Genomic DNA, 23,843 nt, shown 5'->3' with positions numbered 1-23,843 from the left:
AGACACCAAAAGGTTGGACACTCCTGTATGAATATGCCTTAATATTAAGTACTCAGACCTTTTTGGAATAAGAAATGGTATACTTCCTTTTTAATCAGAAATTGTTTTTGAGGATGTTTTTGAGAAAATCAGTTATTTTATATGCACAATTCTTGATTTTAATATATTTAAGTAACCATTTGAATCATTATTAATTTTTTTTAAACTATATGTCAGTTAAATATCATATTGATCTACTTTTCAGTGAAGTAGAGACTATGATACTGTAGTTTATAAGCAGGAAAACAAAAGGCCTAACATATAATAATATATGTATCTAATATGTGTTAGAAGTACCCTATTTTTGGACTATAAGACTCACCACCCTGTCAAATTTGGGAGGAATAATGGTTGTTAATGCTGCTATTGAGTTCTGTTTACATTTACATTGGTGAAATATTATGTTATTTATATTATTAAATATTTTACCACATATTTTGCTTCAGAATTTTTTTCCCTATTTTCCTCTAAGAAAACCTCACTGTGTCTTACGGTCCAAAAACATGGTAGTTCAGATATTATCTTATTCTCTTAAGGGGTATACTTGCTATTTGTAGATAAGAAAACTGATATTAAATAATTTGTGTAAAAATAACAAAAATTGTCAATTTTGAGTTTTTCTGTATACAGAACACATTTTCGGTGTAGAGAAAATCTCTGATCTTCTGAACAAATTATGAAGTACCATTTTCTTTTATTGATGAGGAAGCCATGGTTCTAAAAGTTGAAGCAGCTTGCTAGTCAAATAGCTAGTAGGTGATTATATCAATTTACTGTGGTCACTATAATGCTTTATAACCAAACACTACAAAATCACTGTGGCATTAGGCAATAACATATTTTTAACTCACGAGTTTGCAGATCGGTTGAGTTGTACTAACTCCACTCTATGTATGTCTCATTCTTCCAGGCGATCGTGCCAGTGGGCATCATGCCAATCCAGGCATGATGTCCCCATGGCAGTAATAAGAGTACCAATGACAGCCTATTGTGCATTTGATTTTGAAGCCTTTGGTCATGTCATATTCATTACTATTCCAGTGGCCACACAAATCATATAACCAAACTCAAAGTCACAATGTGAGAAATACAGTCTTCCTTTTTAGCAAGCAAAGCTACATAACAGTGTACACATGAGGAGGCCTCAAGAACTGAGGCCATTAATGCCTACCACAGTGGTTTAGTGAGGATTTATACCCAGTGTTTCACCAGTCATACGTTGTGGATTCCCTACCAGCTTTTGACCCACTTGGTAGTATCCTAAAATTTAATTTTTTTTAATTGTTTTTGTTTGTTTTTTTCTCAGTGTTTTATAATCCAAGCTCTTAACTTTTTCTGTATGTCTCTAGGTACTTATAGGAAACTAGTAAATTCATTCATTTATGTATCTCCACCATTGGTACTTTCAGGCTCGATTCTGGGTACAGGTGATGAGGGATTTGCGAAATGGAGTAAAACTTAAAAAGGTCCAAGAGCGGCAGTACAACCCTTTGCCCATTGAATATCAGCTCACTCCATATGAAATGTTGATGGATGACATTCGATCCAAAAGATACACTTTGCGAAAAGTGATGGTAAGTAACAAAATGTTAATGGATTCGAGTACTTATTCTTTAGTAATCTTATTTGCTGAAAATGAGATCAGAAGGGAGAGGAGAGGGGAGGGAATAAAGGGGGGAAAGGGTGAATGGGGAAAAGGGTTTACAGGAACAATTATAAAGGACATATGGACAACAAGAGGGGTGGAAATGGGGGAGGGAGATGGGGAGGGCTGGGGTGGTAAGAAGGGGTGGGGGGAAGCAGAAAACTGTACTTAAAAAATAATTTTAAAAATTGTAATAAAAATAAAGAAAAAAAGGAATAGAAAAAATGGAAATGTTCTTTTCAATATTATACTTTAAAAATTGTTTTTTCTCATCAAAGTAATAATGGTTATTACAGAAAATTTGGAAATGCAAAAGCTCAAAGAAAAATGTTACAAATGTGTGATTCCACAAGCCAGAGAGAAATTTTGCTAACATGCTTATGCATAACCTTCAGTTTTTTTCTATAAATTTTATTTGGACAATATAGATTAATATTGGAGACTTTGTTTTGTAACCTACTACTTTCACTTAACGTTTTATGAACATTTTCTCTTGTCATTATATAGTCAAAATCATTTCTAAATGACTGCCTCTTTTCTAGCTTATTGCTGATCCAGAGTTCATTAAATTAATCAACTTGTATTCAGTTATCAGTTATATTTTTTGTAACCTTGTATGAAAATCTTGTTGAATAGCTACAATTAAATCCTTGAATTAAGTCCTTAGAAGTGGAATCCTGATTAGCTCTGTAGGTCCTGAATCTGACAACTTCTTACCCGCTCTGCTTCAGATGCCCTCTATTCCAAACCACCACCATCATCTCTCATTCAGACTATTACAACTGCCTCGAAGTGTTTTCCTGCTTCCACTCTTGCTTCTTTTCAGTCCGATTTTTCCCAAAAACAGCTAGAGTAAAACCTCCTAAAAGTAAAATGTGGTATTATTTCCCTGCTCAGAACCTTCCACTGTTCCTCGTCAAACAGAATAAACTCCATGTCCTTATCTTGGCCTTCAAGGCCCACAGAGCCTGCCTGGTCCAGTTTACCTCTCACACCCTACCTTCTACCACCTTTTCTGGTTGGTTTCCCCTCTTTAGTCACCCTGGTGACTAAAGTGCTGTAAAAGTGCTTCACATGTTCCTGCAGCTAAGCCCTTGCTGTTCTCACTCCTGGAGCTCTCCACATACTTCTTCATTATTTGCCTCATCACTTTTCAGGTTTCTGCCCAAATGTCTCCCCATTAGAAAAGTCATTACCCATATATTTGGAAAGCTCACATTGCCATGTATCATCAGATTTACTATCTGTCTCCCTTACAAATATAGAAAAATTAGTTCTTTCACTTATATCCCCCATGACTAGAGCATGTGCCTAGTACATAGCCAGATAGTTGTTGAATGAATTAGTAAATTATATTTTTGAGAAACTTTAATGAGTTATTTTATGTAAAAGATTATTATGAAAGATCATTTTGTTTTACAATAAAGAGATTTAAGGAGCTATTTGTTCATTGATTTTAATATGCTATAATATTTAAGCTAAATATCATGTTGATTTACTTTGCAGTAAATCTGTTTATTTTACAGATCTGGAAACTGAAGTTTAGAGATGCTCAGTAACTTCCCAAGTTCAGACAGCTAGTTATAAAGCAAAACCCAATTTTCAGCCTCATTCTGCCTGACTCTAGAACCTGTGTTGTGTGCTACACACATACTGCAAAATTGCCTTCAAGATATACTGTGACAATTATTTACAACACAGTAGTTTTACCCATTTTTTTTCACATCTTCACCAAAGTAGGTATCTTTTGGGTTTGACCAGTTTGAGACAAAATGCTCTTTCATTTTTAAAATTTGTATTTTCTTCATTGTTAAGTACATTTAAACATTTAAAATTATATACCAGGTGTTTATATATCTTTCTTTGTTTAACTTTAAATATTTTTTAATTTTCGACTAAAATTGACAGTATAGTATTGTATTAATTTCAGGTGTACAACCAGTGATTAGACATTATATAACTTATTAATTGATCACCTGATAAATCTAGTACCCATTTGACACCATACACAGCTATTACAGTATTATTGACTATATTCTCTATGTGGTACTCTACATTCCTGTGACTATTCTATAACTACCAGTTTGTACTTCTTAATCCCTTCACTTTGTCACCCATCCCCCTAAGCCCCCATCCCATCTTGTACGCATCAAACTATTCTCTTTATCTATGAGCCTGTTTCTGTTCTCTTGTTCATTTATTTTGTTTCTTAGATCTGTTATGTCTGCAGTAAGCATTGCTACTCCGGCTTTTAGTTTGTTTGTTTCCATTCTCATGAAATATCTTTTTCCAGCTCTTTACTTTGAGTTCAATATGTCTTTCTATCTCAAGTGAGTCTCTTATAGACAGCATATGTAAGAGACTTATTTTCTTATCCATTGAGCCATTATATGTCTTTTGATTGAAGCACATAATTCATTTACATTTAAAGTAATCATTGCCCTTGGTGGGGGGCTCAGTTGGTTGGAGCATTATCTTGTACATCAGAAAGGTTGCAGGTTCTGTTCCCAATCAAGCACATACCTAAGTTTCAGGGTGGGTGCCCTGACTGGGAGTCAAACCAGCAACCCTTTGGCTTGCAGGCTAGCACTCAATCCACTGAGCCACACCAGCTAAGGCTGTACTTAATGTTTTTAAGGAAAGAATACACTTCCTGACTATAAAAGTAGTTGTCACAATTTTTAAAACTTTGATATGAAAGTTTGGTACATAAAAGTATAAAGGAGAAATCTTCAGTAATCACAACACTTAGAGATGGCTACTGTTAGCCCCTTTTTCTATAAACACAGTTTTCTTTCCTATCCTTTTCTATCCTTTTTCCTTGCCTGTTATATCCAGTTACTTGTTAGGTATCTTTGTATCCCCTTCCTGCCTGTGTTTCACTCTCCTTCCAAACATTTCAATACTTTATATTGCTACTACATTAATCCTTCTGAGGCCCAGGCTTTACACTATTGTCTTGTTTCTTGGAAATTGTCCTTGTGAATGTGTATGTGTGTGTGTATAGTTCTGTGAAATTTTATCACATTAGATTCATGTAACTACCATCACAAGATACATAACTGTTCCATAGCCACAAGTCTCCTGCATGCAGTCCTTATCTAACTGCATCCTTTCCTCTTCTCACCCCTCCCTAACCACTGATCTGTTATCCATCTACTTAATTTTGATATGCAAATAAATTTATAGAAATGGAATTATACAGAGTATAGTTTTTTGAGATTGGCATTTTATTACTCAGGGCTCATTCCTTGAGAGCCATCACAGTAGTATCAATCAATTCACTCTTTTTTGTTGCTGAGTAATATTCTTAATGGATATATCCTAATTTGTTTAACCATTCACCTACTAAAGGGCATATAGGCTGTTTCTAGTTTGGGGCTATTACAAATAAAACTGTTATGAAAATTGTATACAGGGTTTTTTTTTTTTAATAGACCTAAGTTTTGGTTTTTCTGGGATAAATGTCAGTGGTGTAGCAAAACTGCCAGTTTTCTGGAGTGGCTGTATCTCCATTCAGTTTACAAAGATTTATTTTAATTTTATGGGGGTTTTTTTGTTGTTTTTTTTTTGTTTTTTAATATATTTTATTGATTATGCTATTACAGTTGTCCCATTTCCCCCCTTCTCTCCCCTCCACCCTGTACCCCCCTCCCACCCACATTTCCCCCTTTAGTTCATGTCCATGTGTCATACTTATGAGTTCTTTAGTTTCTACATTTCCCATACTATTCTTGCCCTCCCCTATCTATTTTCAACCTACATTCTATGCTACTTATTCTCTATACCTTTTCCCCCTCTCTCCTCCTCCCACCCCCCTGCTGCTAACCCTCCATGTGCCCTCCATTTCTGTGGTTCTGTTCCTGTTCTAATTGTTTACTTAGTTTCTTTTGGTTTTGCTTTAGGTGTGGTTGTTAATATTTGTGAGTTTGCTGTCCTTTTACTATACATGTTTTTTCTTTATCTTCTTTTCTTAGATAAGTCCCTTTAGCATTTCATAAAATAAGGACTTGGTGATGATGAACTCCTTTAACTTGACCTTATCTGAGAAGCACTTTATCTGCCCTTCCATTCTAAATGAAAGCTTTGCTGGATAGAGCAATCTGGGTTGTAGGTCCTTGTCTTTCATGACTTGGAATATTTCTTTCCAGCCCCTTCTTGCCTGTAAGGTCTCTTTGGAGAAATCAGCTGACAGTCTGATGGGAACTCCTTTGTAGGTGACTGTCCCCTTACCTCTTGCTGCTTCTAGGATTCTCTCCTTCATTTTTACCTTGGCTAATGTAATTATGATGTGCCTTGGTGTGTTTCTTCTTGGGTCCAACTTCTTTGGGGCTCTCTGAGCTTCTTGGATTTCTTGGAAGACTGTTCCCTTTGCCAGATTGGGGAAGTTCTCCTTTATTATTTGTTCAAATATGTGCTCAATCTGTTGCTTTTCCCCTTCCGATTCTGGTACCCCTATAATTCGGATATTGGAACGTTTAAAGGTGTCTTGGATGCTCTTAATCTTTTCCTCAATTTTTTGAATTCTTATTTCATCATGCTTTCCTGCTTGGTTGATTCTATCTTCCTTCTGGTCCACTGTATTGTTTTGAGACTCATATTCCTTCCTTTCACTATTGGCTCTCCTCCGCGTGTCTTCCTGCATCTGTTTTATGGTAATCTTCATTCTTTCATCTAAATTTCGTCCAAAATCAACCAGTTCCGTGAGCTTTCTGATCACCAGTGTTTTGAACTGCGCATCTGATAGATTGGCTAGTTCTTGGTCGCTCAAAAGGATGAGTCCTGGGGGACTGATCTGCTCTGTTGAAAACATAGTTTTTTGTTTTTTCCCCCTGTCTCTCCTTTTTTTTTTTTTTTCCGGTCTGGTTGCTCTTGTTATGGTGGGGGGCAGAGCCTTAGGTGCTCACCGGGGCTGGGCACCCCAGTCGCTAGATTGTGACGTTATATGTGGGGGCGGGGCGGGAGAAAACAATGGCGGTAGTTCCGTTCCCCTGGACTCAGACCCTTGTCTGGGCTTCTGGGCCGCGAGTTCTGCCCTGGTCCACAATCGCTACCCCTCTGGGTCTGCCAGGAGCAGCTTGCGTACTCAGGGATCACCGCTACCTTCTTGCGCGCTGGATGGCTTTTGCGCCGATTTCGCGCCAAACCTTCCCCCGACCTCCGCGGGCCACCGACCCGAGCCAGCCCCACGCCCGCCAGCTCGTCTTCTCCTACCAGTCCGGATGAACGCGTCTACTTCAACTTCTTGGCTGCCCGACTTCCATTCAGATAAATCCTCTGCCGGATCTGGGTGTTATTCTGATAGTAAATTACTGTTGTAAATTATTGGTTTTCTAATCTTGGTTGTGCGAGGAGGCACGGTGCGTCCACCTATTCCTCCATCTTGCCGGAAGTAAAAAAAAAAAATCTAATTTTATGTTTAAAGATTTTTTTTATTCATTAAAAATTTAATGAAATTCTTATAGTAATTTTACAATTATGCCAATGCTAAAAGATATTGTTTTCTTTCTTCTTTTTTTATTTTAATCATTGTTCAAGTACAGTTTTCTCCCCCCTACTCCCATTCCAGCCCACCCACCCAACCCTCCCCCCTTCCCCCCATTACCCCCCAACCCTAGTTTTTGTCCATGTGTCCTCCAAATTTGTTCCTGTAATCCCTACCCATTCCCCCCTGAAATTCCCTCTTCTCTCCCCTCTGGCCACTCTCAGACTATCCCCTATTTCAGTGTCTTTGCTTATATTTTGCTAGTTTTTTTGTTTTGTTTTGTTGTTTAGATTCCTGTTAAAGGTGATATCATGTGGTATTTGTCTTTCACTGCCTGGCTTGTTTCACTTAGCATAATGCTTTCCAGCTCCATCCATGCTGTTGCAAAGGGTATGAGCTCCTTCTTTCTTTCTGCTGCATAGAATTCCATTGTGTAAATGTACCATAGTTTTTTGATCCATTCATTTAGTGATAGGCATCTAGGTTGCTTCCAGCACCTAGCTATTGTAAATTGTGCTGCTGTGAACATCGGGGTGCAAAGGTTCTTTTGTATTGGTGTTTTAGTGTTCTTAGGATAGAGTCCCAGCAATGGAATTGCTGGGTCAAAAGGCAGATCCATTTTTAGTTTTCTGAGGAAGTTCCAAACTGCTTTCCATAGTGGTTGTACCAGTCTGCAGTCCCACCAACAGTGCACTAGGGACCCCCTTTCTCTGCATCCTCTCCAACACTTGTTGTTTGTTGCTTTGTTTATGATGGCCATTCTGACTGGTGTGAAGTGGTATCTCATTGTGGTTTTAATCTGCATCTCTCTGATGGCTAGCGATATTGAGCATCACTTCATGTGTCTTTGGATTTTCTGTATGTCCTCCTTGGAGAAGTGTCTGTTCAAGTCCTTTGCCCATTTTTTAATTGGGTTACTTGTCTTCTTAGAGTAGAGTCATGTAAGTTCTTTATATATTTTGGAGATTAAACCCTTGTCTGACAAAGGAAGCAGCAACATAAAATGGAATAAAAATAGCCTCTTCAACAAATGGTGTTGGGAAAACTGGTCAGCTACGTGCAAAAAAATGAAACTCGAGCACCAACTTACACCTTATACAAAAATAGATTCAAGGTGGATAAAAGACTTAAATATAAAACGTGACACCATTAAAGTCCTAGAAGAGAACGTAGGTAGGAAAATCTCAGATATTTTACGCAGAAACTTTTTCACTGACTTGTCTCCTAGAGCAAGGGACATAAAGGAAAGAATAAACAAATGGGACCTCATCAAAATTAAAAGCTTTTGCACAGCTAAGGAAAACAATATCAAAAAGAGAACCAACTGTATGGGAAAACATATTTGCCAATGTATAAAGATTTTTTATATGAGGTTTTGTGCCAGGTATTGGTGATATAAAGGTGATGTATGGTCCTGTTCTCACAATCTAGTTAGGGAGACCAAAAATGATAAATGAAAGGGTAGGTGTAAAATAATAGAAGGACAACCAACTTTTTTTGAATATGTTAAGGGATGCTCTAATGAAAAATTATTTTGTGGTTGGAATTTGGAGAATGAATAAGATTTGACCAAATATCAAGTAATTCAAAAGGTCATGCATTCATACAAGTAAAAATGAAGGACACTGAAAAATATGTTTAGGTCCAGATGATGAGCAAAAATGTTGTTCTTGAGGAGAGGGCTGGCATTTTTGCATCAAACCTGTAGAAACTGAGTAGAGTGCATCTATCTTCTCAGTGTCTAGAAGTGTTCTGCACGTGCTCCATGGAATGTGATGTATGACTGCTGACCCCACTCTTTTCAAAGCCATCTGCACTCATCACAGCAGAGCATTTGTTACTGCTATGGAAACAGACCAGAGCTTATAGCTTAGCAGACAGATCAAATGCCATAAAAACACCAAGAAAAGCATCTCTAGGGTCATTGGCACCTCACAAAGGTAGATCTCCAATTTATGGGCAGTAACAAGGAGCATTCTGTGATGTTATCAGCGGGAGGTAAAATGGGTGGAATAGTAAGGGTATGTGTTTAGAGTGATGAGGCCATCAGTAAGTTTATATACTTCAACCTCATCCGCAGTAATTAACATGGTAATTATACCCAGATGCAGTACACCTGCTTTTGCATATATTTTCCACAAAATATGTTTGCATTTTTTCTGTTTGCATGCTCAGTGTAGAAAAAGATTTTTAAAAGCATGAAGAAAAGGGAAAGTTTCCAAAAGTCAGTCCATGTACCATTCAACATCTTGATGAAATTCTCCTTCCCGATGCCTTCCTATTTATAGATAAATTATTATACACAAAGGGAATCAGATTATAGGTACTGTTTTGTAGCCCCTTTCACGCTATAATTTCCTGTGAAGAATGAATGCATATGGTCTGTCTCTTTTAAATGGCTGCACAATGTTTCCTTGCATACATAAACTGTGACTTATTTACACAAACCTCTATTAAGAGACATTTAGATTGTTTCCAGTTTTAATTTTTTAGTTAGTATTGTGATGAATAGCCACATACAGACATCTCATTCTATTATCTCATTGGTTTAAATTTCTGTTAGTGAGATGGATAGATCAAAGATGGATAGATCAAATACACATTTTAAATTTTAATACATGTTGCCAAATTTCTCTCCAGAAGGATTATTCCATTTTACAGTTTAGCCAACAATATAAGATACTTCCTGTTGGCAATACTGGGCAGTTTTACCTTTTTGAAAAATGTCTTCCTATTAAAACTTTATCCTCTCTGTTTGAGTGAGCACTCAACATAATTTTAGGTCATTTTTCTCTTTATCCAGAAGGAATTATTCAAAAATTGTTATTGATTAAAATAAACAACTATTGCTGCTTCTTCATAAATCGTTAGCATTTCTTTTGGACCTATCACTAGTGTTTTTACCTGTCACCCTTGATATAGCTAAGTCATTTTATTTTCATCAGAGAAAATAATTGTGCTAAACAGTAGTCAAACTTATCTGATGTTAAGAACCACTTAGGATAACATTCATCTTGTAGAAACTGACCTAACAGGAGTCAATTGGGGTGTGGAAATCTGAATGTTATCAAAGCACTCCAGGTGAGGGGTAAGATCGTGTTTTGGGTAAATAAAGGTACATGATAGAGTGACAAATAATTGCATCCAAGTTGGAAAGGATTTACAAGCTTAAAGAATTATTTTCCTCCTGTGGTAAATTAAAGGCTTATAAAATGTCTGATTTTTTTCTTATTTTCTTAAGGTAAAATTTACATTAAATTACCAATTTTAAAGTGTGTACAGTTCAGTGGCATTTAGTTATTCACATGATCTTGCCAGCTCCATCACTGGGCCCAAATAATTTCATCATCCCCAAAAGAAACACAGTAACCACAAAGCAGTCATTCCCATTCTTCCCTCCCTTCAGCCCCTGGCAACCACTTAATCTGCTTTTTGTTTCTATGGCTTTACCTATTCTGGATATTTCGTGTACAAAAGGTCCTGTGAATCATATGGGACCTTTTGTATCTTTTTTTTTTTCCACTTAGCATAATGTGCTTGAAGTTTATGTACATTGTAACTTACAGGAGGAATATTTCATTCCTTTTTTTAGATATACCATTCCTTTGTATTGATATACCATATTTTGTTTATACATTCATCACTTGATGGTCATCTTGGTTATGTACACCTTTTCACTTACTGTGAGTAACTGGCTATGAACAAGCATGTAAAAATTTTTGTTTGAATACCTGTTTCCACTTCTTTCGGGAGTAGAATAGTTGAATCATATGATAATTCTATGTTTAACTTATTAAGAAACCACCGAACTTCTTTCCACAGTGGTTATACCATTTCATAGTCTTATTGGCAATATATGAGAGTTTGAGTTTCTCCATATTCTTGTCAACACTTGTTACTGCACTTTTTTGTTTTTAATTATATCTACTGTAGACAATGTGAGGTGGAATCTCATTGTAGTTTTGATTTATATTTCTGTAATGACTAAAAATGTTCTGTATGTTTTCATGTGCTCCTGGGCCATTTTTGTATCATCTTTGGAGAAATGTCAGTTTGTGCCTAATTTTATTTGTGGTGTTTGTATTTTTATTGTTGAGTCGTAAAATTTTTTATGTATTCTGGACATTAGACCCTTGACAGATATCTGCTTTGCAACTATTTTCTTCCATTCTGTAGATTGTATTGATTGTTTTTGATGCATAAGAGATTTTAATTTTGCTAAAGTCCAATTAATCTACTCTCCTCTGTTGCTTATGCTTTTAGTATCATATCTTTAAAAACGTATTACCAAATCCAAGGTTATGAAGATTTATTCCTGTGTGTTCTTTTAAGACTTTTATACTTTCAGCTCTTGTATTTAAGTCTTTAGTCTCTTTTGAGTTAATTTTTGTTCATGGCGTGAGGTAAATGTCAAACAGGACTTTTTTTGTTGATGCCCAGTTGTCCCAACACCATTTGCTGAAGAAACTATTCTTTCCCCCATTTAATGGTCTCGGCATCCTTGTCATAAAACAATTGAATGTATGGGTTTATCTCTGAATTCTACACTCGGTTTTATTGATCTAAAATGTCTATCTTTATGCCCATCTCATACTGTTTTCATTACTATAGCTGTGTTATAAGTTTTGAAACTGGCAAGTATGTGTGAGTCCTCGAACTATGATTTTCTTTTTCAGGATTGTTTTGGCTATTTGGGGCTCCTTAAGACTCTGCAAATTTTAGGATTTTTTTTTATTTCTGCAAAAAACACCATTGGAATTTTGATAGAGATTATATTGAATATGTAGATCACTTTAGGTTGCATTGTCATCTTTCTTTGAAATATATTTTATTGATTATGCTATTACAGTTGCCCCATTACCCCTCCTTCATTCCCCTCCACTCTGCACACCTCTCACCCACATTTCCCCCCTTTAGTTCATGTCCATGTGTCATAAGTTCTTTAGCTTCTACATTTCTCATACTATACTTGCCCTCCCCCTGTTTTCTACCTACCATCTATGCTACTTATTCTCTGTACCTTTTCTCCTTCTCTCCTCCTCCCACTCTCCTGTTGCTAACCCTCCATGTCATCTCCATTTCTGTGGTTCTGTTCCTATTCTAGTGGTTTGCTTAGTTTGTTTTTGTTTTTGTTTTAGGTGTGGTTGTTAATAATAGTGAGTTTGCTGTCATTTTACTATACACATTTTTTATCTCCTTTTTCTTAGATAAGTCCCTTTAACATTTCATATAATAAGGGCTTAGTGATGATGAACTCCCTTAACTTGACCTCATCTGAGAAGCACTTGATCTACCCTTCCATTCTAAATGAAAGCTTTGCTGGATAGAGCAATCTTGGTTGTAGGTCCTTGCCTTTCATGACTTGGAATACTTCTTTTCAGCCCCTTCTAGCCTGCAAGGTCTCTTTTGAGAAATCAGCTGACAGTCTGATGGGAACTCCTTTGTAGGTGACTGTCTCCTTATCTCTTGCTGCTTCTAGGATTCTCTCCTTCATTTTTACCTTAGCTAATGTAATTATGATGTGCCTTGGTGTGTTCCTCCTTGGGTCCAACCGCTTTGGGACTCTCTGAGCTTCCTGGACTTCCTGGAAATCTATTTCCTTTGCCAGATTGGGGAAGTTCTTCTCTATTATTTGTTCAAATAACGTTTCCACTTGTTGCTCTTCCTCTTCCCCTTCTGGTACCCCTATAATTTAGATGTTGGAACATTTAAAGATGCCCTGGAGGTTCCTAAGCCTCTCCTTATTTTTTTGAATTCTTGTTTCTTCATTCTTTTCTGTTTGGTTGTTTCTTCCTTCTGGTCCACTCCATTGATTTGAGTCCCAGATTTCTTCCCATCACTATTGGTTCCCTTTGCATTTTCCTTCATTTCACTTAGTGTAGCCTTCATTTTTTTCATCTCATTTGCAACCAAATTCAACGAGTTCTGTGAGCATCCTGATCACCAGTGCTTTCAACTGTGCATCTGATAGGTTGGCTATCTCTTGATTGCTTAGTTGTATTTGCTGTGGAGCTTTGATCTGTTCTTCCGTTTGAGCCTTTTTTTTTTTTTTTTTTTTGACTACTGTTTTTTTACCTGTGAGGGATGGAGCCTTAGGTGTTCACCAGTGCGGGGCAACCCAGTTTCTGGGTTGCAATGATGTGTGTAGGGGTGGGGTCCGAGAGGGAACAATGGCGCTTGCTCTGCTCTCTGTCAGACTTCAGTCCCTTCTGCTGTTTCCCCCAAGCAAACTGGGCCCTGCTGGTGCTGATTCCCTTTTGGGTGGGATTGTGCACATTCTAGGACCCCATGGGTCTCTCCAACAAACTCTCCTGTGAGGCTGGGAGCCTCTCCTGGCACCTCAACCCCCACAGGTGTTTTCAGTCAGTGCCCTGAGGTTCTGTTTTCCAGCGCTGGGACCCTGCTTTACACGCAGTGCCTTGCTTCACAATCACCACCTTGCTGGGTGTGCTGGTTGCCACCCCACACCTGGGGTCTGCCAGCCTCGGCCTGCGTGCGCAGGGTCCACCCGCTGCGATCTTCCATTCCCGGGATGCCTTATGCGCCCAGTGCCACTGCTTTTTTGCCTCCACTCCTTTCTACCTGGCTGCCCAGCTCTTCCATTCCTACTGGTCTGGATGAACGTGTCTATTTTAACTCCTTGGTTGTCCAGCTTCCATACAGTTCAGTTTTCTGTCAGTTCTGGTTGTTATTCTGTTTCTAAATTGTTGTCCCTATCTTGGTTGTGCAAGGAGGCACAGTGTGTCCACCTATACCTCCATCTTGGCTGGAAGTCTCCATTGTCATCTTAATGTTATATTTTCTAATCATAAGCACAGGATGTCTTTTCATTTATTTAGGTCTTTTATTTCTTTCAGCAGTGTTTTGTAGTTTTTAATGTAGAAGACTTGCACTTCATTGGATAAAATTTTCCTAAGTATTTTATTATTTTTTATGTTATTATGAATGGGATTGTTCTCTTAAGTTTTTTTCCACATCATTCATGCTAGTATGTACGCAACTAATTTTTGTGTATTACTCTTGTATCCTGCAACTTTGCTGAGTTTATTAATTCTAAACTTTTTTGCTGGATTATTTAGAATTTTTATTTATATTTATATTATATATTAGTATGTTAATGTCATCTGTGAAGAGATATACTTTTACTCCTTCCTTTCCATGCCTTTTAATTGCCTTGGCTAGCACTGTCAGTTTATTTTTAAATAGCAGTAGCAAAAGCAGGTAGGTGTGCATGTTGTTGGTTTCCTGATGTTAGAGGGAAAGCATTCAGTCTTTTAACCGTTGTGCATGACGTTAGATGTGGGTTTTCATACATTATTTTATAATGTTCTGAAAGTTTTCTTCTTTTTCAAGTTTGTTGATTGTTTTTTAAAATGAAAGTGCGTTAGATTTTGTCAAATCCCTTTTTTGTGTCCATTAAGACAATTATGTGTTCTTTTGCTTCATTCAATAATGTGGCATGTTACCTTGAGTAATTATTGTATGTTGATTCATCCTTGCATTTATGGGATAAATTTCAGTTATTGTTGATGTATAATCCTTTTAATATGCTGCCAGAGTCAGTTTACTAATATTTTGTTGGGGACTTGTGCATTTGTACTCAGAAGGTATTTGGTCTACGGTTTCTTTGTAGTCCTTGTCTGACTTTGGAATCAAGGTAATGCGGTCTCAGAGATTAAGTTAGGAAATGTTACCTTTTTTTCTAATTTTTGGAACACTTTGTGAAAGATTGGGGTTAATTCTTTAAATATTTGAGTAGAATTGACCAGTGAAGTCTTCTTGTTCTAGGCTTTTCTTTGTTGGGAGATTTTTGATATGCTGATTTAATCTCTTTTTCCTGTTTTTTGGTCTTTATTTACTTTCTTCCTTCCTTTTCAATCATTTTGGTAGTTTGAAGGAATTTGTCCATCCATTTAGATGATTTTATTTTTTTAATTTACAATTACCATAGTGTTCTCTTATAGTAATTTGTATTTCATAAGGCCTGTAGTAATGTCCCCACTTGGATTTCATCTGTGATACTTGTATTTAGAATTCTTTCTCTTTTTTACTTAGATTGTTCATTTTGTTAAACTTTTTTTTATTCACCTGGCTGGCGTAGCTCAGTGGATTGAGCGCAGGCTGTGAACCAAAATGTCGCAGGTTCGATTCCCAGTCAGGGTACATGCCTGGGTTGCAGGCCATGACCCCCAGCAACAGCACATTGATGTTTCTCTCTCTCTTTCTCCCTCCCTTCCCTCTCTAAAAATAAGTAAATAAATAAATCTTTTTTTAAAAAAACAATTTTTTTTTATTCAAACAGCTTTTGGTATTATTACTTTTGTCAATTGTTTTTCTACTTGTTCTTTCATTCATCTCTTCTCTAGTCTTTATCATTTCCTTTCTTGTGCAAGCATAGGTTTCATTTGTTCTTAGATCCTTAAGGTATAGAATAAGATTATTGATTTGAGATCTTTCTTCACTTTTAATATAGGTGTTTACAGCTCTTAGATTCTCTATGAGCACTGTCCTCATTGCATTCCATGTTATTTTATGTTGTGTTTTCATTTTCATTCATCTCAAAGTATTTTATTCCAATCATAATTATTTTCTTTTTTTAATATTTTATTTATTTTTAGAGTGGGGAAGCGAGGGAGAAACATCAGTGTATGGTTGCCTCTCGTGGGACACCTACTAGGAACCTGGCCTACAACCTAGGCATGTGTCCTCACTGGGAATTGAACCTGTGACCCTTTCGTTCACTTGCCGGTGCTAAATCCACTGAGCCACATCAGCCAAGGCATAATTTTTTCTTCACCTATTTCAATGAGTTGTGTTTTAGATTCTACATATTTGTGATTTTTTTTTCAGTTTTTCTTCTGCTATTGATACTTTGATCCTTTGTGATTGGAAAAGATACTTTGCATGATTTTAGTCTTTTTAGTTTATTGAGACTTGTTTTGATGTCTAATGTGTGGAGAATGTTCCAAGTGCATTTAATATGAATTCTGTTGTTGGGAGGAATATTCTATAGTAGTCAGTTTGTTTAGTTAGTTTATAGTGTTATTCAGGTCTTTTCTTTTTTTATTGATCTTCTGTCTAGTTGTTCCATTCTTCAGAAATGATTATTGAAGTCTCCAACTATTACTGAAGAACTGTCTATTTTTACTTTCAATTCTTTCTGTGTTTGCCTTATATATTTTGGAGCTCTATAGTTTGTTGCATATATATTTATCATTGCTGTATTTTCTTGATATATTGACCCTCTTATCAATATATAATATCTTTCTTTGTATTTTGTTACAGTTTTAGTCTAACAGTTAGTCTGTTTTGGCTGATATTAATGTAACCACTCCATTTCTCTTTTGGTTAGTAATTGGCATGGAATGTCTTTTTCCATCCTTTCACTTTCCACTTACATCTTTGGATGTAAACTAAGTCTCTGGTAGATAGCACATAATTGAGTCATGATTTTTTTTGTCTTCTGCCAATTTATTGTTTTTAATTGCAGAGGTTTTTTAAAATATATTTTATTGATTATGCTATTACAGTTGAAACATGTAAGTTTTTTGGCTTCTCCATATCTCATACTATACTTAAACTTCCACTGTCTATTTTGTACCTCCCCCTGTCTATTTATGCTTCTTGTTCCCTGTACCTTTTCCTTCATTTTCCCCACTCCCCCTCCCCGCTGATAGCCCTCCATGTGATCTCTGTTTCTGTGAATCTGTGTCTGTTCTAGTTGTTTGCTTAGTTCTTTTTCTGTTTTTGTTTTAGTTTTGGTTGTTGATAGTTGTGAGTTTGTTGTAATTTTACTGTTCCTAGTTTTGATCTTCTTCTTTTTCTTAGGTAAGTCCCTTTAACATTTCATATAATAAGGGCTTGGTCATGATGAACTCCTTTAACTTGACCTTATCTGAGAAGCACTTGATCTGCCCTTCCATTTTAAATGATAGCTTCACTGGATAGACTCGTCTTGGATGTAGGTCCTTATCTTTCATGATTCAAATACTTCTTCCCAGACACTTCTTGCCTGCAAGATTTCTTTTGAGAAATCAGCTGATAGTCTTATGGGAACTCCTTTGCAGGTAACTGTCTCCTTTTTCTTGCTGCTTTTAACATTGTCTCCTTATTTTTAATTCTGGGTAATGTACTTATGATGTGCCTTGGTGTGTGCTTCCTTTGGTCCAACTTCGTTGGGACTCTCTGAGCTTCCTGGACTTCCTGGAAGTCTATTTCCTTTGCCAGAATGATGTAGTTCTTTTTCATTAGGTTTTCAAATAAGTTTTCAGTTCCTTGCTCTTACTCTTCTCCTTTTGCCACCCCTATGATACAGATGTTGGAACGTTTAAAGTTGTGTCACAGGTTCCTAAGCCTCTTCTCATTTTTTTGAATTCTTGTTTCTTCATTCTGTTCCGGTTGAACATTTATTTCTTCCTTCTTCTCCAAATTGTTGATTTGAGTCCCAGTTTCCTTCCCTTCACTGTTGGTTCCCTGTACATATTCCTTTATTCCACTTTTCATATCCTTCACTTTTTCCTCTATTTTGTAACCATACTCAAGCATTTCTTTGAGCATCCTGATTACCAGTGTTTTGAACTTTACATCTCATAGGGTGCCTATCTCTTAATCGCTTAGTTGTGTTTTTCTTGGATCTTTGATCTGTTCTTTCATTTGAGCCATTTTTTTGGTCTTGGCACACCTGTTACATAGTAAGAGGCGAAGCCTTAGTTGTTCACCAGGACGGGACAACCCATGTGGCTTCATTGTGATGCTGTATGTGGGGAAGGGGTCAAGAGGGAATAATGGCGCTTGTTCCGCTCTCTGCCAGATTTCAGTCACTTCCCCAGCTACCCACAAGCAAATTGGGCCCTTCTGGTGCAGATTCCCCGGTGGGTAGGCTTGTGTACATTCTAACATCCTGTGGGTCTCTCCAACGAACTCTCCTGTGAGTCTGGGAGTTTCTTCCACTGCTGCCTCAATACTCACAGGTGTTTTCAATCAGTGGTTTGAGGCTTTATTACCCTGTGCTGGGACCCTGGGTTTTTTGCTTTCCAGCTGCTCTTCCAGGTTTATCTGTATGTGAATGTGGGACCACCTGGTCCGTCAGCTGCAGCTTTGCCTGCCCAGCTCCTCAATCCACCACCTTGCCACAAGTCCTCTCCACCCTGATCCGCCCCTCCTACCAGTCTGGATGAATGTGTCTTCTTTAACTCCTCAGTTGTTGGACTTCCATGCAATTCAATTTTCTGTCAGTTCTGGTTATCTTTTGTTTTTAAATTGTTGTTGTCCTTCTTTTGGTTGTTCGAAGGAGGCACAGTGTATGTACCTACACCTCCATCTTGGACAGAAGTCCCCTCCTACCAGTCTTGATGGGGTTTCCTCTTTAATTACATAGTTGTAGGACTTCCATTCAGCTTGATTTCTGGCACTTCAGAATAATGCTGGTTTTGTAGTTTTGTTGTTATTTTCATGTGGTTGTGTGAGGAGTCGAGCCTTGTGTACCTAGGCCACCATTTTAGCTTTCTTGACTTGATTCACGTTTACCAGTTTCTTAAACATCTTTATAGTGATATTTCATATATGTATTTTTTTTACCATTTTTTATTGCTGTTTGAATATAGTTGTCTCTGTCTTCCCACTACCACTTACCCCCTTTGGCTTTGTCCATGGGTCCTTTATACATGTTGCTTAACAACCCTTTCCTTTCCTTTCCCCATCATGTCCCTCTCTCTTCCTCTCTGGTTACTGTCAGTTCATTCTATATTTCAATGTCTCTGGTTATATTTTGCTTGCTTGTTTTCTTGATCATGTTCCATTTATAGGTGAGATCATCTGGCATTTGTCTTTTCCCATCTGGGTTACTTTACTTACTATAATGCTCTCCAGTTACTTCCATGCTGTCAAGAACAGTAAAAGCTCCTTCATTCTTTCTGCTGTGTAGTATTACTTTGTGTAAATGTACCACAGTTTTTTGATGCACCACACATTTACAGATGGGCATTTACATTGCTTCCAACACTTGGCTATTATAAGTTGTGATGCTATGAACATTGGAGTGCATAGATTCTTTTGAATTGGTACTTCAGGGTTTTTAGGGTATAATTCCAGCAGTGGAATTGCCATCTCAAAAGGCAGTTGTTTTTAGTTTTCTGAGGAAATTCCATACTGTTTTCCACAGTCGCTGCACCAGTCTGCATTCCCACCAACAATGTACTAGGGTTCCCTTTTCTCTACAGCCTTCCCAGCATGTATTGTTTGTTGATTTGTTTATGATGGCCATTCTGACTGGTTTGAAGCAGTATCTCTCATTGTGGTTTTAATTTGCATCTCTCTGATTGCTAGTGATGCTGACCATCCTTTCATGTGTCTCTGGCCTTCTGTATGTCCTGCTTGGAGAAGTGTCTGTTCAGGTCCTTAGCCCATTTTTTAATTGGGTTGTTTGTCTTCCTGGAGTGGAGTCCTATGAGTTCTTTATATATTTTGGAGATTAAACCCTTGTCTGAGGTATCATTGGCAAATAGATTTTCCCAGACCATTGGCTTGCTTTTCATTTTGCTGATTTTTTCTTTAGCCATGCAGAAGCTCTTTATTTTGATGATATCCTATTTGTTTATTCTGTCTTTTATGTCCCTTCTCTAAGGAACATATCAGTGAAAATATTGCATGCAATATTGGAGATTTTCCTGCCTGTGTTCTCCTCTAGGACATTTATGATATCATGACTTATATTTAAATCTTTTATCCATCTGGAATTTATTTTTGTGTATAGTGTAAGTTGGTGATCCAGTTTCATTTTTCTGCACATAGCTGTCCTGATCTTCCAACACCATTTGTTGAAGAGGTTATATTTATTCTATTTTATGCTTCTTCCCCTGTGTTGAATGTTAATTGACCATAGAAACTTGGGTCTATTTCTGGGCTCTCTATTCTGTTCCACTGATCTGTGTGTCTGTTCTTATGCCAGTATCAGACTGTTTTGATTATAGTGGTCTTGTAATACAATTTGATATCAAGCATTTTGATCCCTCCTACTTTGCTCTTCTTTCTCAAAATTACTGAAGCTATTTGGGGTCATTTACAGTTCAATGTAAATTTTTGAAATGTTTGTTCTATATTGCAAAATATGTCATTGGTATTTTAATAGAGATTGTGTTGAATATATAAATTGCTTTGGGTAGTATGGACATTTTGATGATGTTAATTCTTATAATCCATGCACATGGTATATGCTTCCATTTATTTGTGTCTTCCTTAATTTCTTTCTTCAATGTTGTGTAGTTTTCTGAGTACAGGTCTCTTACCTCGTTGGTGAGGTTTATTCCTAGATACTTTATTTTTCTTGGTGCTCTATCAAGTGGGATTTTGTTCCTGACTTGTTTCTGATATGTTGCTGGTGGTGTACAAAAATGCCTTCCATTTCTGAATATTGACTTTGTTTCCCGCTGCTTTGCGAAATTCACTCATTAGGTCAAGTAGTTTTTTGGTGGAGTCTGTAGGATTTTCTGTGTACACTATCATTTCATCTGCAAACAATGACAGTTTTCCTTCCTCCTTTCCAATTTGGATGCCTTTTATTTCTTCTTCTTGTCTGATCACTGTGGCTAGGACTTCAACTACTATATTGAATAGAAGTTGTGAAAGTGGGCACCCTTGTCTTGTTCATGATCTTAAGGGGAAGTCTTTTAGTTTTTGCCCATTGAGTACGATGAAGGCTGTAGGTTTTTCATGTATGGCCTTTATCGTGTGGAGGAATACTCCCTCTACTCCCACTTTGCTGAGTGTTTTTATTATAAATGGATGCTGTACCTTATCAAATGCTTTTTCCAAATCTATTGATATGATCATGTGATTGTTGTCTCTCCTTCTGTTTATGTGATGTGTATTGCATTTATTGATTTGCAAATGTTGTACCATCCTTGCATCCCTGGAATGAATCCTACTTGGTCATGGTGTATGATGTTTTTAACATATTGCTGGATGCGGTTTGCCAAAATTTTGTTGAGGATTTTAGCATCAGTGTTCGTCAGAGGTATTGACCTGTAGTTTTCTTTCTGTGTTGTGTCTTTATCTGGTTTTGGAATTAGGATGATGCTGCCCTCATAAAAAGAGTTTGGGAGGCTTTCCTCTTCTTGGATTTTTTGCAATAGTCTGAGAAGGATAGGGGTTAGCTCTTCCTTAAAAGTTTTGTAAAATTCTCCTGTGAAACTGTACAGTCCAGAGCTTTTGTGTAATGGGAGCTTTTTGATTGCTGCTTCAAATTCACCAGCTATTATCTGTCTTTTTAGGCTTTCTGCTTCTTCTTGATTCAGTTTTGGAAGATTACATTTTTCTAGAAATCATTCATTTCACCCTGGTTTTCAAATATCCTGGCATATAGTTCATCATAGTAATATCATACAATACTTTGTATTTATGTATATCAGTTGTAATCTCTCCTCTTTCATTTATGATTTTATTTATTTGGTTCTTCTCCAGTTTTTCTTGATGAGTCTGTTTAAAGGCTTGTTAATTGTGTTTATCTTTTCAAAGAACCAGATGCTGGATTTATTGATCCTTTGAATTGTTCTTTTAGTTTCTATGTCTTTTAATTCTTCTCTGATCTTGATTATTTCCTTCCTTATACTTGCTGTGGGCTTTGTTTCTTGTTCCTCCAGTTCTTGTAGATGTGAGGTTAGGTTGTTTATTTGAAATGTCTCTTATCTTTTTAGGAGGCCTGTATTGCTATGAACTTCCCTCTCAGGACTGCCTTTACTGTGTCCTATAAGTTTTGGGCTGTTGGGTGTTCATTTTCATTTGTTTCCAGAAACTTTTTATTTTTTCCTTGATCTCATTATTAACCCATTCATTGTTTTAGAGCATGCTATTCACTCTCCATGAGTTCGAGTATTTTTGAATTTTTTCCTTGAGGTTGGTTTCTAGTTTCAAGCTCTTGTGGTCCAAGAAAATGCTTGATATGATTTCAATTTTCTTGAATTTGTTGAGGCTGATTTGGTGTCCTGTCATGTGGTCTGTCATTGAAAATATTCCATGTGCATTTGAAAAGAATGTGTATTTGGTGGATCGGTGTAGAGTCAGAGCAGGTGGGCTGGGTTACTGAATCACTTTTGAAAGCAGGACATCAAGAATTATTGCACTCACTGGAAAACCAGACTGTGAGGAGTCTGCTACAGGACAAAAGGGGCCCAGGTATCAGTGCGGGGTCTAGGGGTGTACAGACCCCAGGCCTGCCCTGGGTGCTCCGGGGTCTGCCCCAGGGCGCCCGGGAGAGGGAAGTCGCTGCTCCCTCCCCAGAATACTAGGGGTGAGCGACTCCAGGGGAGAACATGTTGCTAAAAGGAACAGATTGGACAGTTGGACTGGGAAAAAAATCGCCCAGGGACTATGAACACCCGCCCAGAGGCCTGGGAGGAGTGAGGGACACTAGCCGACAGGACCAGGGGCAGCCTGGAAGGGCGCCTGCAACACTAGCCCAGTGGAAGTGCAGATCGGTGGACAGAACCGGCCGCATTCACTCGCGCCCCATAGGGAGGCCTGAATCACGCACTGCGATCCCGGGAGGGACATGGCATTTGGTGCATTCCTACAGTGGTGGCTCAGAGATTTCCAGCCAGCCCGACCCGGGGAGCAGGGAAAGGTGCCCACACCCGGTCGGAGTGAGGTTCGGCGGGGAACACGGAGCTGGAAACAGCTTGGCGTGCGCACCGTCAGATTGACTGACACTCGCGCTCTTTGATCCCGGAAGGGTCGCGGCGAGGCGCTTAGGGCGATCCTAGATCCCGAATCTCAAAAGTTTGGGGGAGGGGTGCACCCTTTTACGATCCCCAGGGAGGGCACAGTGAATCCAAAAACGTCGCAGGTGCCTCCTGAGATTATAGAGCTGGAAACCTGCAGGACCCCGGAGTCCGGAAGAACGTGGAAATGAGATCCAAAGAGCCAGTGTGTTCGGGAGTGGGAGCACCCAGGCTACCTGACAGACTAGCTGAGATCTGACTGGGAGAGAGAGAAGCATTTCAAAGGTCCCTCAGCCGGCTGAAGCCAGCAAGATCAGAAAAACTGGTCTGGCCAGTTAGAAACCAACAAGAAGTTTTTTTGAGTGTGTTTGTTTGTTTGTTTGTTTGTTTTTTGGCTTTGTTTGGTTTCCCTGGCTGTTGTTGGTTGATTGATTTTATCTTGTGTTTTACGTGACATTCTAGTTTTCAATTCTTATTATTTTTATCTCGAAATCCCTTATGTTTCTCTTCCATTCATCCTAATGTTATTCTTTCCACTCCAAATTTATGTCTCCTGCACTACATCTTCTGCTTTTCTTTCCTTTTTTTTTTTAATCTTGCAAGTTACTATAAATTTGTATTATCTTTTTCTCACTCTTCTGACATTTTTTATTTTAATAATATTTTGGTATTCTTTTTCTTTCTGTATAATCTTCTTTGCTTGGCTGGTTATACTGTCATTTGATAGGTTCCCCCTGGTATCTCAGTCACAAGGTGTTGAAAAGTTACTATCCTTCATCTGTGTTCCATTAATACACCTCTCAAGGTTCTATACTCTTTATTCTTGTTATCTAGACCTCATTGATTCTGCCACAAGACTGTCACTTTACTATTATTGCTGGTAAGACCTAGTCTATACAATTGTAAATGCTTCTCAATACCCCTACCTGATCTCAGCCCACTTTACAATTTTCTGAACTAT

The 23,843-nt window shown here is 37.8% G+C and overlaps 1 protein-coding gene across 1 annotated transcript in view; it reads left to right on the top strand.

The window, feature by feature from the left end:
- SPIRE1 (spire type actin nucleation factor 1) overlaps positions 1-23,843 on the top strand; it is a 303,314-nt gene that overhangs the window by 200,929 nt on the left and 78,542 nt on the right. Inside the window, 1 exon segment of the mRNA XM_028524016.2 lies at positions 1,449-1,613. Within this exon segment, the coding sequence (XP_028379817.1) occupies positions 1,449-1,613 (165 nt within the window).

This window comes from Phyllostomus discolor, chromosome 9 (genome assembly GCF_004126475.2).
Source record: "Phyllostomus discolor isolate MPI-MPIP mPhyDis1 chromosome 9, mPhyDis1.pri.v3, whole genome shotgun sequence".
Lineage (NCBI taxonomy): Eukaryota > Metazoa > Chordata > Mammalia > Chiroptera > Phyllostomidae > Phyllostomus > Phyllostomus discolor.
This window is presented reverse-complemented; position numbering and strand designations above follow the sequence as displayed.